We start from the raw sequence: 15,965 nt of genomic DNA on the forward strand, positions 1-15,965 counted from the left end.
GCTCCACTGTCCCATTTGGGACGATCACCGTGGTAAGTCTCTTGTCACTTTCTGAGAAGCGCCATTCATTCAGGGCTCCCCTTTAGCTCTAGAAGTAATGTTCCCCCCCCCAACACTATTACATGTATTTATAGTATGATTAGCTAACAGCACAGGAATAATTAAATATCTAACTTGATTGATTTTACAGATAGGGAAACTAAAATCCAGAAGGGTTAAAGTCAGTGAGAAAGCCAGGTCTTCTGACTTCCATTCCAGGGCCCCTTCCATAAGAACAGTCTGCCTTCCATCATCTAGGAATTTAATTCTTTGGCCCACAAATGGGGCTTGTGCAAATCCATGGAGGCTGATACTAGGAGGAAGGGTTTTTCCCCTTTGGAGACATGATGGCCACAACATCCTTTTCAGTGGAAAGCAGTATTTCTATCTAAGCATGGTCTGGAACCCTTCAATTCCTGTACTTGGACTGTAGGGCTCTTGCCTGGCCGTAGGAGTACTCCAAAGGGGACTGTGAAATGGTCTTTAATCCTTTTTACCCTGCTCATAGGAGGTGAGAGTTTGCAGCCATAAGTATGACTTGGGGGTTTTCTAGGGACAAGCAGAATCTCCAAGGAGTAGAGTGAGTGAGAGAGAGCTTCCTCCCCGCTGGGTCCAAGGCAAACGTCTGGGCCCCCAAGATACAGAAGAGTTCATTATCAAAGTGGATAAAGTCTTTCACAGAAAACCGAGGCCATTTTTTCATTGCTGTTTAAAACCGTACTTTTTGGAGCACAAATTTTGGCAAATGACATTTTATCCTATTGTGAGAGTAAAGGAGGCAGTGAAGCTTTCTCAAATGCAAGCTTATAAAAGATACTAAATGTTGTCGTGGCACATCTCCTGTTGTCCTCTTGATGTGACCTGGCTCAGCTGGTGGAAGGGCACTGCTCCAGTTCCATTTGTAACTTTTTCTTCCTCTTACGTCCATACTCAGCACCCTACAGGGAACTGAAAGCTGGCTGAATACCCCTTGGCTTTCCAGGCCAAGGTGTGTGTGATTTTTTTTTTTAATGTGGGTAGTTTTTTAAATTTTTTTTTTATTGGGGGCAAGGGTATGTGTTTGTAAAGGGTCCAATTCAAAATAGGCTTTGGTCCCCACTTGCCTTTTCTCTTTTTTTTTTTTAACATCTGTAATTGTCTGTCAAATAGCTCAGCTCTCATGCCAAATAGAATGTCTAATTTGAAAGGCTTGTGGGTTAAACTGACTGCAAATTTATTTGAAATATTAGTTTTTCTGCATCTCAAATTGGAAACTAAGGCATGCTGCCATCTGGTGGAATGTGTCTATTGACCTGTGAAGTCAACTACTTCAAGTAGCCCTCCCTGATCTGCCTGTGAAAGCCATGGTAGCCCATGCTGCCTCAAACTCTTAAAGCAACAAGATTAGTTGTGCATGAAAGTTCTGTAAGCAAAAGGCCTATATCATACTCTTTTATGTCTCCTTCCAAGGCCTGTTACTGCAGCTGGAACACATACAAGGTAGTTCAGTAAATACTTGTAGAATTGAATGGAATAATGACCCACAACACAAAACTGTTGCAAATGGTGAAGGAAAGAATGCCCAGGAACTGTTTCATGCCCCCCACCTCTCTCACCCACAGTTATAAATACAAGGGGACCTTGCATTCCTTTGGAAAACAGAAAGAGCCTCTGGATTCTCTTGCTTTCCCAGAGAGAGTATCTGAGAGCTTGTGCTACAGTGGGAACAAAAATAAATATATAAAAAAATGTAAAAAGGAAGAAAAAATGAAAGAAAGAAATTTGTGTGTATGGGTTAAAGCCAATAAAAGATAAATGACTTGGCAAGACACGTAACTGTGCTGTAGGCTCAACTTGTCTCCCAGTGCGGGGAGGCACTGTACAGGGACTCTGCTGAACAAGCTGTTCTAGCAAGATGTCCTGGGACCTGGCCCTATCACAGGCAGCCCTTATCACAGGCGATCCTGCAACTGCCGCTCCCACGCCCCTACTCACCCATGGCCCGGAAAGCCTCATTAGAGCACTAGCTTAGCTGTTTCCAGGCCTGTTTTCCTGGGCCTTGGGCTCCTGGTTCTTTTTGGTTCTAAGGAGGCTCAATTAAGGGAAAACCTCACCTACCCAGCAGTTACCTCAGATCCACTCAATAGTTACTTCAGGATTTGCCAGTTTCTTTTCCTTTCCCTCCCCTCATGTCTTCGATTTTGCCTTCCTCTGTTTGCTAGTCCCTTGGACAGAGGGCACGTGGGTATACAATTCTCCCTGACAACCTCCATGAGGGAACTGTGGCCTATGAGTGTGAGTGTACTGCTAGGGACAATGGGACAAAATGAGTGAAGCTTAGACTGAGCTGGAAAATCAGGCATGTTTCATTACTGCAAAGAGGGGTGAGAGAAAGAAGGTGAGGCATAAATCTGTCAGGTTGGGCACTTTGTCTCTAGTAAAGATTTGGCCTGAGATGGGAAGAAAACAAATGGTTAAAAGAAACATTTTGGATTCCCTAGAGATTTCCGTCTGCAGCGCTGCCTTGTTTTTCAGTGAGCATGGATAATTGAAAACCGATGTGAGGGCTTTGGATTTGAGAAGTGTGTTTCCTCTGAAAAGCCCAGAATATCTCAAATACATTACCACCTTTCTCCTTACAACTTTTATGTCAGAAGCCATTCCCATAAGGTACCTATGAATGTTCCTATTAAGCAGATAGAGATATTGGGATAGAAGGAGTTATAGGATTTGGCTAGGGTCACACATCGGATCTGTGCCAAAGTGGGCTGAGAACTATGATTTCTTGATTCTCACCCTGTGAAAATATGCTCTTCTATATAAAGGGATATATTTTCCAGCCTTGATGTCTTTACAGTCAACTAGGGTTTCTATTTTTCAGTCCACACTGTGAAACACTGGAAATGCTGAGCTTGAAACAGCCTTGCAATTTATCACCGTGCATTGTTGTCAGTCTTTTTCTTTTACAGGACAAAAGGGAACGGGCTGAAATTGTAGCAGGGAAAATACTCTGAGTTTGGACTCTGAGTTCGGATGTGGAAGGGGAGGGAGAGAGCGTGAGCTAGTGAACCCAATAACACAAGACATCATAAAATCCTTTTTAGAGATCTAGAGATGAAAACACCACCACCACTGTGATTAAAACAAACCGAACTGTAGGGGGCAGTATGGTATGAGGAAAAAGCCCCGAATTGGCTAGAATGCAGGAAAGCTGAATTTCAGACTCTGGATAAGCCTGCTCACCCATTCAGAATGTGCTTTCCTCATCAGTATAAGAAGGATGATCCCAGCTCACCTTGCTTTCCTCACAGGGATGACGCAAGGTGGCTAGAATCTACAATACTACAGAATATACACAACGAAAAAAATATATAATATGTATATAATATACTACAATTCTTTGTGCAATTCTCTACAAAGAAAGGTGAAAACCTTATTCCAAAACCCACTTGTGAAGTACTTTGTATTTGTGCTGTCCAACAGAAATATAGTGTGAGCTACTATGTTATTGTAGCAACAATAACAGCAATTGTAGCAACAATTTTCTAGTAGCAACACTAAAACAGTAAAATAAATAGAGATTAATTTTAATGATATATTTAACCAAATGTAGCATATATACAGGGTGTCCCAAAAGTCTCCATGCAAAGGAAAAAATTTATAAAATTTTATAGTTAATATTTTGTAAATAAAGGTACATTTAGCTATAATTTTCCATTTTCCCTATGTATGGCAACTTTTGGGACATCCTGTATTGTCATTTTAACATGGAAGTAAAAATTGTTACTGAGATATTTTAGATTATTTTTTTCATACTAAGTTTTTGCAATCTAGTGCGTATTTTATACATACGGTACATCTCATTTCAGGCCAGCCACATTTCAAGGGTTGAGTAGGCACATGTGGCTAGCAGTTATTAGACAGCATAGTTTTAAACTTTGTAAAGAAACTTCATATACATTGTTAGTTGGACCTCAAAAGAGTAGATATGTATGCATGTTCTCATTCATATGTGGGACCTAAAAAAGTTGATCTCATGGAAGTAGAGAGTAGAATGATAGATACCAGAGGCTGGGAAGGGTGTATGTATAGGTGGGGATGAAGAGAGGTTGGTTAATGGGTACAAACATACAATTAGATAGAAGGAATAAGTTGTAATGTTCGATAGCAGAGTAGGATGACGAAAGTTAACAACAACGTATTACATATTTCAAAATAACTAGAAGAGAGGATTTGAAATGTTTTCAACATATAGAAATGATAAATACTCTAGGTACTAGGTATCCTGAATACCCTGACTTGATCCTAGCACATTCTATGCATGTAAAAAAATATCATGTGTACCCCATACATATGTACAAATATTTTATATCAATAAAAAGAGTAGATATTGTCGTACTACAGATATACAGAGAGATTTGGTGACTTGCTAAAGTCTCAGAGCTGGAGCTGTGTCTAAAATCTGGATGTTCTGTCTCCAATACCAGGGTTCTTTTCCCTTCTGATTCATTAGATGCTGAGCTGATTAAAAAAATTCTCTATGCCCCTTTGTTTCTATGGAGTAATAGGAAACAACCTGTGCCACTGGCCCCACTGGCTCTGCTTTCTAGTCACTCAGAGAGACCCAAACTGTTTCACAGTACCACAGGGAAGGACTGGAGTCATCTATCCCCATTGTGGCAGCAAGGAGGGGCAGTTCTAGTCATCTTTTATTCGTCCATTTCCTTCCTGATTCCTACTCTCAATTCATGAAAATCTCGTCTTTAATCTTGTGGTTTAAGAAACACATCAACTAATGTAATGTATTAGTCTTGTTTGGACTCTCATTTAAAGAAAAAGCAACTGTAAAAAAAATATATTTATGGGACATTCATAAATGTGAATTCTACCTTATTAACTGATACTAATTACTGATAATTACTGATGATGATATTGTCGCTATGTTTTTAAAAGTCCCTATCTTTTAGAAATACAGAGGTATTTACGATGAAATGATTGGCCTATTATTTGCTTCAGATTGGCCATGAGTTGCTGCAATTGTTGAAGCTGGGCAATGGGTACATGGGGGATAATTATGCCATTCTCTCTGCTTTTATATATGTCTGAAATGTTCCATAATAAAAATGTTGAACATTTTTACTTCCATCCATTTCCATTGCTATCACCATAGTCCAAGCCACCACACCATCTCTTGCCTGGACTGCTGCAAAAGCCTCTGTGTTTGCTACTCCACCCTCCCCAGTGCCCCTCTTTCCCTCTTTCAGCCAGAGTGATCTTAAAAATATAAGTCAGAACCTTCCAATAGCTTCCCATTACGTTTAAAATAAAAGCCACATTTGACCTATAAAGGTGCCATGATCTGGTTCCTGCTTCTCTGCTTGTTTTTTGGCCTTGCTCACTCTGTTCCACCTACTCACCTTCTTACTTTTTCTCAAGAGTACTGAGGTTTTCTTAACCCTAAGGTCATTGTACTTCTGGTTCCCTTGGCCTGAAACTCTCTTTCTGAACTTCACATGACTTGCTCCCTTATAATATGCAGGTCTCAGCTCACACATCACTTCCTCGGACAGGCCCCCTTCTTTACTGCTCTGTCCCAAGTAGCCCACCCTACTCCCTATCCACACTCCCACACTTTACCCTTCTTTCATCTTCTATATATCACCGCTATGTGAACTTGTTAGTGATGCATTTGTTTACTTGTTTATTGTCTCTCTTCTCCCTCACTGCTCCACTGGAATGTAATCTCAAGGACAGGGACTTTTACTTAGTTACTGTTGGAACCTTCAAGTCCAGCAGAATACCTGGCACACAGGGGCCCTCAAAAGGTTGAGTGAAAGTTAAAAAGGCAGATATAAAAGTGGAGATAGGATTACTAAGAGTAGGTACCATTTACTGAAGAATTGATAATTACCCTTTTCATGCATATTATTTCATTTAATCCTTAAAACCACCCCATCATTATCCCTTTCTTGTAGGTTAGGAAACCAAGGCTCAGAAAAGTTAAGAAACTGGTCCAAGGTCACATAGCTATAAATGGGTGAAACAATAAATTAATACTAGGTCTGTTTTAACTCTAGAGCTTGAGCTAATAACCTGTGAGATATACAGCCTCATGGAGATCCAGGCTAATGTCCCCATGGGTTCGAGAAACAAGAACATTTCCTTAAATGCCTTCTAGTAATGAAGATGTTGCCATTCTCTACACTAACTATGTGAAGAGGTCTTTCTGTTAGCTTTCTATTGCTACAGCTTTTGTCCATTCAGATCCTGGAATACATGTTGATCAAACAGGGAGACTTACCGGGAAGCCTGGTAGGCCACTTATGCCTGGGAACCCCTTAGGCCCTGGTTCCCCCTGGAAAAGCAACCAAAGGTTAGCGAGTAGCAGCAGGAGGCAGTAAACACAAAGAAGGATGGGTCCCTGAGAGTACTTGGACAAAAAAGTGGGCAACCAATGAGGTATCAATCGGGGTACCACAGAGCATTGCAGACTCCCCAGGTTCTCTACCTAACAGCTGTGCCAAGATGTCTTAGTTCAGGGAGCTCTTTGTTGTGGGGAAAGGACCACAGCTCATGACTGTCTAAAATAGAATCTCAAAAGCTCAGGCTAATTGGAAGATAGAAAAGATGATTATCTGTTTTCTTTCTAGTGGAAGAAGCTGTTCAATGTGATTTCCTACAGCAAATTATAGACAGCAAAGAAATCAATGGTTTTGGGAAAAGGACAATAATTACAGTTTGGATAGGGACACATAACATTCTAATCTGTCTTTCTCTGATATTCTAATTTATCTATCCATGCCATGGAAGGGCTCTCTAGAGTTTGGTAATGATTAGGGAGCTAGGCAATATCTCATATACTCCTAGACTGTTTTCAAAGAAATGATTACTTCCTGTAAACCTGAAGAGGCCTGGAGCTTTTTCTTCTACAAAGATGGATTTAAAGAAATAAGACCAAACACATTCCCCTGCCAGGGCCCTTGTCCATGGGAACAGAATCGCAAAACTTAAAGGAACCCCACAAAGGAAGGGAAAGCCAGTTATTGGAAGATACCTGTACATTTTAATAGCAAAAATCCATTCAAATACAACCATGCACGTTGTATAAACTCACTTGGATAAAAATACAGGCCATAACATATCTCGGTTAAATGGGTCTATAGCTTAAGCCTTGAGAGTTAAGATCAGGTGGATTAGGGTATCTGCTGCCACTTGGTGACAAACAGTATATCCTATTTGCAGGGTCAAGATTTGAGGGCAAATAACTTCTTCAAAAAGATAGCTCAAAAGCAACCATATATACCCTATACGTTCTGTCATGGTGCTTTGGGGACAACATAAGTATTGGGAGGGTTGAGAGTTAGGAGGAAAAGAAACTATTCAATGTTTGCTTTAAGTTATTCAGCATATCAAAAATTGAATCTGCAACAGTGAAACAGAGAGAATAGCACTTAAACGAATATGTAGAAACTCAGGCACACCTCATACGTACATGCCAAAAGACAGACTCAGCCTTTTTAGAAAGCTTTTCATAAGAGACAAAACAAAGAATGCTTTTACTTTCACTTTTAAACAAAAAATCCATTACCCAGAACCCTCTTCTCTTCCAGTATAATCTGGTTATTAGAGTTGAATTATGGTATCAATAGAAAAAGGCTTATTAATTTTTCCTAGTCTTAAAGGTTCACTACCTTGGATCCTTTCTTCCCTTTGGGAAACCCCATGAATTCCAGCTCCCCAGTAGATGGTGGAGGTCCTGCTGGGCCAGGAAGGCCAACATCCCCCTGTTAGATCAAAAGAAACATTAAGCAAAGTGTAAACCACACAGACCATTTTTCCAGAGGGTGGGTTTGTCCTCTGGATATAGTTCAAAAAGAAATTGTCTATTACTTTGGCCTCTTCACCCTTGTATCAATGAGGCAAAAAAACCCCCCAAAAACAAAAAAACAAAACAAAAAAACCCCTCTCATTGCCAAAGGGTGAGAAGAATTATAAGTCTAACAAAATGCATTTTGTACCAGCACTGCAGAGGATGAAGCAAAATTGATGAAAGGAAACTTCAGGTTCATGGTTGCCATGGTCATCCATGAAAGGGTATTCAGAAGAGAGCCAAAATGGGGTTTGAGCAAGGTGAATGACTACCTCTTGTCAACAATGATTAGACTCTTAGTGGTCCCATCCTTGCCAAGAGCACAAGCAGAGACAGTGAAGTGTATGTTGGAACACTGGAAGCTACAGTTGCTCCTTCAGGAGGCAGTGCAATCCATAGGAGGCAGCCAAGAAGGGTGGGGAGAGTGAGCTGTCAGCCTTGCCTGAGGCTCCCAAATCACCATGTAATTTGTACAGAGGGAAATGAGAGGGAATGGGAAATAAAAGAAAATGGTGAAAGAGAGGTTAAGGGAGAGAGAGAGAGGAGAGAGAGAGGGAGGGAGGGCTAGAGGAAGAGGAGGAGGAAGGATGAAGGGAAGGGGGAAGCAGAGAAAAGGAAAGAGAAGGTAACAGGATACACAAAACACCAGGGAAATACTCAGATGGAAGGAAGAGAAAGAGTATATTTCAAGAGATTGTGTCTGTAAGACATACACACTTCATAGGTAGCACGCAGGGAGATGGCAGTATTTTGAAGGAAAAAGAACCACAGTAGCCTATGTGTGGCATGTGCACGTGAAGTCCTCAGGGATTCCATGAAAGGATATATGTGGGTTGGGAAGTGCTCATTTCCCAAGGCAAAGAACCAAATCCCTTTACACAAGCAGGCACATATGTGCAACCAGAGACATTTTTTGGAACATTGCGAATGCAGATTGTATTTTCTAAAATCTATTTACCTTGGCTCCTTTTTCTCCTTGGATACCTAACCCCATATTTCCCTGGGGCACAGGGGTACAGGGAGGAAAAAAACAAAATCAATTACTAAACAAGTGCCAAACATTTAAATTGGAATGTAGTCTTTTTACCAGAAAGTAGGGTTAACCAAACCAGTATTTCTCTGTGGAAACCAGAGTATTGAGTGGTAAGGAAACAAAATGCCCAAAGAGAAAGTATACGTACATCAGGACCAGGGAGACCAGGAGGGCCTGGAGGACCCTAGATTAAAAAAAAAAAAGAGTTAACATTTGTTAGTTTCAGTCAAAAAGAACATGGTCATATTAAGAATCACTGGGCATAAGCCACCTCCTCACTTGCTGTAGCCTGGCTTTGGTATAGCAGGTTCTAGCTGCCTCTCCCGCGGTTCCTTTGTGTCTCCTTTGAAATCTCCCAAATTGACCTTGTAAGCACATTCATGCTAAGGTATTAATGACTTCATGTGTCATTTCTCTCAACAGACCAGAAGTTTCAAAATGATGACCTTTGGTAAAGCTAAGACTAAATAACGAGTGGTGGGATTTCATGTACTATGGAGAACAATTGGGACAGGGTTTTTCCAGAACCACAGCTATGCTCCACCTATACCAATGATGGCAAACATGTTTGGCATCAGAAAGATAGGTAGGTAGAGCTGCCCAAGGTGCAGTGTTGAGAAGGATTTTGAAGCTTCCTCAGTATTCAGGGTGGGTGATGGTGGTGGTGGTATGATTCATTAGCAATGCCTGTCATGGGTGACGAAGTGGAAGGTGGCAATAGTTATGTCAGGTAACTGCCATCCCTGGGCTATACTGTAGGTTGAACTAGACTAGGAGGCTTTGGAGACACAGATTGGATGGTCAGAAAGACTCTGATAAATAAAGACAACCAATATATCCTAGCAAGAGCATGCTTCACTTTAATGCTCCAAGAATGGAGCTCCAAGAATGCTCCTTTCTTTACTAGGAAGGCTTAAATTACATAGGCTTACATTTAATCCATGGCATGGCAGAGAAAACAGTCATGTGAACACTATGATCACATACTAGACTTAAGTTGGTCTTACTTGCAATCCTGGTGGTCCTACGGGTCCTTCAGCTCCAGGAGATCCAGGTGCTCCTTGTGGGCCCTGGAGAGGCAAGTTTCACCAGTTCAAAAAGCAAGACAGTTTCCCAAGAAAAATGAAATATATATGTCCACAGGAATTGTACAAGAATGTTCATAGTAACTTTATTCATAATGATCAAAAATTAGAAATGTCTCAGGTATCCATTGATACAAGGATTGATAAATAAGCTCTGACATATCTATACAGTAGACTAAATACTAACAATAAAAAGTGGCAAACTACTAATATAGAAAATAAAGTGGATGAATCCCAAAAGCATTGTATTAGGTGAAAGAAGCCAGACTCAAAAGGCTACATATTATATTACTACCTTTATGCAGGCAAAAACTGAACTATGATGGAGAAAAATCAGAATAGCGGTTGCCTTTGGGGTGGAGTGGGGGCAGGGACTGACTGGGAGGGAGCAGGAGGGAACTTTCTGAGGTGACAGTAATGTTCCATATCTTTTATTTTTTAATTTTTTTTTATTTTGGCATATTATGGGGTACAGATTTTAAGGTTTCAATAAATGCCCATTTCCCCCCCTCCCCCCAAAAGTCTGAGTCTCCATCATGACCATCCATATCTTAATAGAGGTTTGGGCTACACATGAGTATGCATTTGTCAAAATTAGCAAATACACATTTAAGGTTTATATATTTTATTGTGTGTAAATTTTATATAAAAAGAAAAAACTGCAAACAAATATTGAAGTCTAACTAAGGATAGGCATGCCATGTCATAGTATTTAGGAGTAGGTACATTATTGTCTGCAATTTACTTTAAACTGCATTACAAATAGGATGGATTGATGAAGATATAGAGGAATGGATAGATGAATAGACTTGGGATAAAGCAAGTACAATAGGCCTTCCATATCCATAGGTTGTACGTCCGTGGATTCAACCAACCACCAATTGAAAATATTTGAAAAAAATGGATGGTTGCATCTCTACTGAACATATACGGACTTTTTTGGTTATTGTTCCCTAAACAATACAGTATTACAACTATTTACATAGCACTTACATTGCATTAGGTATTACAAGTAATCTAGAGATGATTTAAAGTATAGGGGAGGATGTGGGTAGGTTAGATGCAAATACTACACCATTTTATATAAAGGAATTATGCATCTATAGACTTTGGCATCCATGAGGGAGGTCCTAGAACCAATTCTCCATGGATAACAAGGGATGACTGTATAGTAAAATATTAATGGCATGGGTGTTCGCTGCAAAATTCATTCCACTTTGCCCTATATTTGAAATTTTCCCATTAAAATGTTGTAAAGAAACAAAAACTTAAAAAAGAAGCCAAAACAGTTATATCAATATCAGATAAAGTAGACTTCAAGACAAAGAGTATTATATTACCCAGAGATAAAGAGGGTACATTTCAAAATGATAAAATAGGTCAATTCATCAACAATCTTACATGTGTATGCACCTAATAGCAGAGCTTCAAAATACATGAAGCAAAAAATAACAGAACTGCAAGTAGGAATAGACAAATATGCAATCATAGTTAAAAATTTTAACATCCTTCCCTCAGTAATTAATAGAACAACTAGACAAAAAAAAAAAAAAAATCAGCCAGGACACAGAAGATCCAAACAATATCAACTACCTTGGCCTAATGGATATGTTTCAGATCATTATACCCAACGACAGCTGAATACATATTCCCTTCAAGTGCACATGGAACATTCACCAAGATAGACCATATGCTGAGCCATAAAATAAACCTCGACAAATTTAAAAGGATTGAAATCACACAGTGTTCACTCTAACTGCAATAAAATCAAACTAGAAATCAATAATAAAGATAGCTGGAAAATTGCCAAATACTTGGAAATGAAACAATATGCTTCTAAATATTCCATGGGTCAAAGAAAAAATCAGAAGGGAACTTAGAAAATGTTTTAAACTGAGTAACAACAATATTAATTACAAGACAGTGAAATCCCAAGGGAAAGACAATCTGGAGAAATGTAGGGGCCCAGATCTGATGGGAAAGCAGGAATAAGGTGACATGTGCCTGGGTAAGGGGTAGAGAGGCTAAGAAAGGTTGGAACTTAAACAGGAGGAAGAGAAAGTAGGGGGTTCAAAGGGTCCCCAGGGTTGAATGACAGTACGATCATTGCTTTGAAAATAACTAACAACCTGTGGTCTCCTTAGTAATCACAATCTCATATTCAGCAACCAAATACCCTCTCCTCAAATCAAACCAGTTTATATATCATGCCTGTGTATACAGACAAACACTGTATCTTTGTGGGCAGGGAAATGAGTCCCTAAGAGAAGCTATGCAGCAAACACAGTGGATCTTATACTGAAAATCTAATGAACACACCATCTAAGCCAATTCTGTTTCGTTCTTGGGAACTGGTATGGGCTCAATCCTTACTCGTCTCTATGTGTGCTTCCCCACATCCTGTTTCTTGTGTACTTTTCTCCAATTGCTCTATTTAGAAAGCCCCCTCCCACTGCCAGCTAGTCTACACATCACTCACACTCCTTAGAAGCTACCTTTTCTCTCTTAGATACAAAGTCTCCCATGATGTATCTTTATGTGACCAGCATCTCTTCCTCTAAGCTGCTGTGCAATTCTTATATCACATTCCTACTAGTTTTTCATATCCTTTAGGGCAGGAAGTGTGTCTATATTGCCTCAGAGATTACTCATGGCACTTCACTAAGAGTAGGTGTTCAATATCTGTTGAAAACTAAAACAAGAAAGAAAGGGAAGAAAGAAGAAAGGAAAGAATATAGGGAAAAAGGCAAAAAGAAGTGGCTCTTCTTAAGCTGCTTCAAAGGAAAATGATGACGTGAAAGCTCAAGGAAATAGAAAGCTCTTATTAATATAACTCACGGCCTTACACAAACTCACTATTATCAAGAGGCCCTAAAAAGAATTTCTATGTGTAATACCTTTAAAAGAACTATGTTCTACTTTTTTTTTATTTTATCCACAGCACTGAACACATGGAAAACACTTAGTAAATAAATGCTTTCTGAATGAAAGGCAAAATACTTTCCTAATACATCCCAGGGAATACACAGGTCCCTGGCCTAAACTCTGAAAGCAGCTTCTTACGCAGGCTTGAGGTAGACAATTCATCCTCTTAGTACCTTCTCATTTGGAAAATGTCAATAGTGTGACTCATCCTACCTCAACTGTCTAGATTTTCCTTGAGAAGGTCTACAAAGACTTTTGAACACCATAGAGAAAAATGAAAAAGTACCATCAGAGATTGGTAATCAACACTGAGATCTCAACACATAAATAACAACTTACAGCAATTCCATCCAGTCCAGGCAGCCCAGGATCCCCCTGAGAAAAAGACAAAGGCAGGACACTGAAGAATTTAATAAATTAAGTCTGAGATATTTCAGACAAATAACCTAAGAGGATAAAAACACATTGCTGAAGCTTGGGCCTACTCTGTCAGGGTCTTCTGTTTTAAATAACACATGAATCGGACATATTTAACCATTTAACTTTTTTCCTAAGAAAAGCCTGGACTCTAGAAGGCAAATATTATAGCCTTGGCTGAACAGGATTTCATATTTTATTTGGATTAATTAATTTTCACCTTTGCTAGGAACTTATCAATTAGAAACTGCTTCTGCAGGCTGGTGATTTTCCTGCTCTTTTTGGAGGAAAGCAAAGCTACCTTCCCGTGTGCCTTCATCCCCAGAGATTTTGTGCCCATATGTATACAATGCAAATCAGACATTTCAAGGGAAAATCAACAGAGCATACAGTCTCTGATTACGTTTTAATTACTTTGCAGCATCTTAAGTCACTGTATGAATCTGTAATATAACCATCTTGTGGAAACTGCTGTGTTCCACTGGATCCAGAGTCTCTTTGATATTTGGCAAAACCATTTAATTAACATTTGCTAAGACAATGGCCATATTTTGACATCTTCTAGTCATACCCCACTTGGCTTATCATAAAAAATCAGCTATCTGTAGCATGGAAAGAGCACTGCCTGGGTTTTAGCTCTTGAGTGAACTGGCTGCATGACTCTGAGCAAGTCACGTAGCCTCAGTGTACCTCAGTTTTTCTATCTGTAAAATGAGCAATATGAATCCAACAATCATGAGGTCCTTCCCAGCTCTAACATTCCATCTTCTATTATGGCATCTATAGGCAAGAGCCCAACCCCTGGATCTTCTCCAGTTCTCCAGCCACTCACCCCTACCACTGCCTCCCAAAGCAATTTCTAATGTCCCTGTCTCTGTGTACTGATGGAAGACAGAAAAGTGCCATCAATTAGCTGAGTCAGCTTGGTGCATCCTCCCCTCAGAAGTTGGGCACATAGATTCCCATTTACCACAGGGCAATGATGGACTCCCTTCCCACTCTGCAAGGGAATAGGGTCGATTATTTGGAGCTAGGGTTTACTGAGGCCCTATAGGATAGCAGGCAACATACACTAAGAGTATAGTCATAAGCACATGAAGATTCCTATCAATTCTGGGGAGAGATAAAAGTTTCCAGGTGTCTGCAGAGCTGATGGGAAATTTTTGCAGACATTCAGGGGCCCAGCTAGGGTGAGGGGATGGTGTGTAGAGACAAAGAAGGGTGGGGCCCAGATCCTGGGCTGGTAGCCACGTTTAGATAGGCAGACACATACATGGCATCAAACCAAGGTATATAGACATCAATGATACTAGAGTAGACAAAAGGTGTCTGCCTCCGGGAAATGTCTCAGCTTGTCAAAGAAAATGCTACACATGCAAACTGTTTGTTTGCTGATCTGTCTCCTATTCTTGGTCTAGATCCTACAAGGCAAATCTCTTTGACAGTATAGTTGCAAACATTTCTATCAATGTTTCCACACAAAAAAGCTCCAGATCCTTTTAAATCCAGCTTGGTCTGCTCCTTAAATAGAGACACAGATGCTAGTTCTGGAAATGTTTTTATTGGAGGTGGGGCCCAATCTCAGGAAACCCAGCCTACAGCCTACTCAGCTGTCTGCTTTACAGCAACTTACCTTCATTCCTCTGAAACTATCCTGAGTGAGGACAGAGTCACCTTTTGAACCTTTTTGACCAGGAAGCCCCTGAGTGAAATAAGAAAGTCTTGTGAAGAAACACATGCTCATTGTTTTGTCAACTGATCAGACAGAGAACAGAGCAGCAGGAGCTTGAAATTATGTGGCTTATCCTATGGCAGAATTGGGACAAAACATACCCCCTGAACAGGTGCTGTGTCTTAAAGCTGTATGCCCAGTCCTCCAACCCCCAATTCAGAGGTCCGTAAAAGGATGGGGGTTAGAAAGTAGAAGACTTTACATCTATTGAGAGCACTAGTGTGAACAACCACATATAACTCATAAGTTACAGTTCACTGCTCCACCCCTCACAGGTATAAGTCACTGAAATGGCCTTTGTCTAGGAAAACAATCAGCAAAACTTTTATGTAAAGAGTCAGATACTAAATAATTTAGGATTTGTGGGTCACATTTAGGCTCTGTCCCATATTCTTCTTTTTTCTTTTTTAAAAAACCTTTGAAAATGTTAAAAAATGCCACAGGCCTCGTGGGCCAGTTTGCAGACCTCTGGTCTAAGACATAGCTACAAAACCACCTTCCACCTATGCTTCTATCAGACTACTTCAGCTTTAACACCTGTCTGAGAGGCTGGCATGTCTCACTGTTAACATGGAAAACAGTTCGAAGTACCCAATCCTAGTCTTTCAACCAGATTTTTCGCCGTCTTAGTGACAGATGCCGGCTAATATCTGCTAGAGTTTGTCCTCCTTGAAAAAGTCAATGTCCCTACATCTAAGGGCAAGTCATGATTAGTATTGTGGCTAGAGCTAAGCTTTGGGAACTGAAGTACTGACCGAATGATAGATTCCTTCAGTGCAGGGATCATCGGTATAATAAAAGAACAACGTGGGCCTAGAACCACAAACCAGTTTCTTCCCTAACACTGCTTGTTTCCCCTTACTCTTGTGGCCACTACTCTCTTCA

The 15,965-nt window shown here is 40.2% G+C and overlaps 1 protein-coding gene across 1 annotated transcript in view; it reads right to left on the bottom strand.

Moving 5' to 3' along the window:
- COL4A6 (collagen type IV alpha 6 chain) overlaps positions 1–15,965 on the bottom strand; it is a 280,716-nt gene that overhangs the window by 41,189 nt on the left and 223,562 nt on the right. The window contains exons 7-13 of the mRNA XM_012750455.3: positions 14,982–15,050; positions 13,271–13,306; positions 9,929–9,991; positions 9,070–9,105; positions 8,847–8,888; positions 7,710–7,802; positions 6,320–6,373 (exon numbers count right to left, since the gene is read on the bottom strand). Of these exons, the coding sequence (XP_012605909.2) occupies positions 6,320–6,373; positions 7,710–7,802; positions 8,847–8,888; positions 9,070–9,105; positions 9,929–9,991; positions 13,271–13,306; positions 14,982–15,050 (393 nt within the window). The remainder of the gene's footprint in view (positions 1–6,319; positions 6,374–7,709; positions 7,803–8,846; positions 8,889–9,069; positions 9,106–9,928; positions 9,992–13,270; positions 13,307–14,981; positions 15,051–15,965) is intronic.

This window comes from Microcebus murinus, chromosome X, assembly GCF_040939455.1.
Source record: "Microcebus murinus isolate Inina chromosome X, M.murinus_Inina_mat1.0, whole genome shotgun sequence".
NCBI classification, from domain to species: domain Eukaryota; kingdom Metazoa; phylum Chordata; class Mammalia; order Primates; family Cheirogaleidae; genus Microcebus; species Microcebus murinus.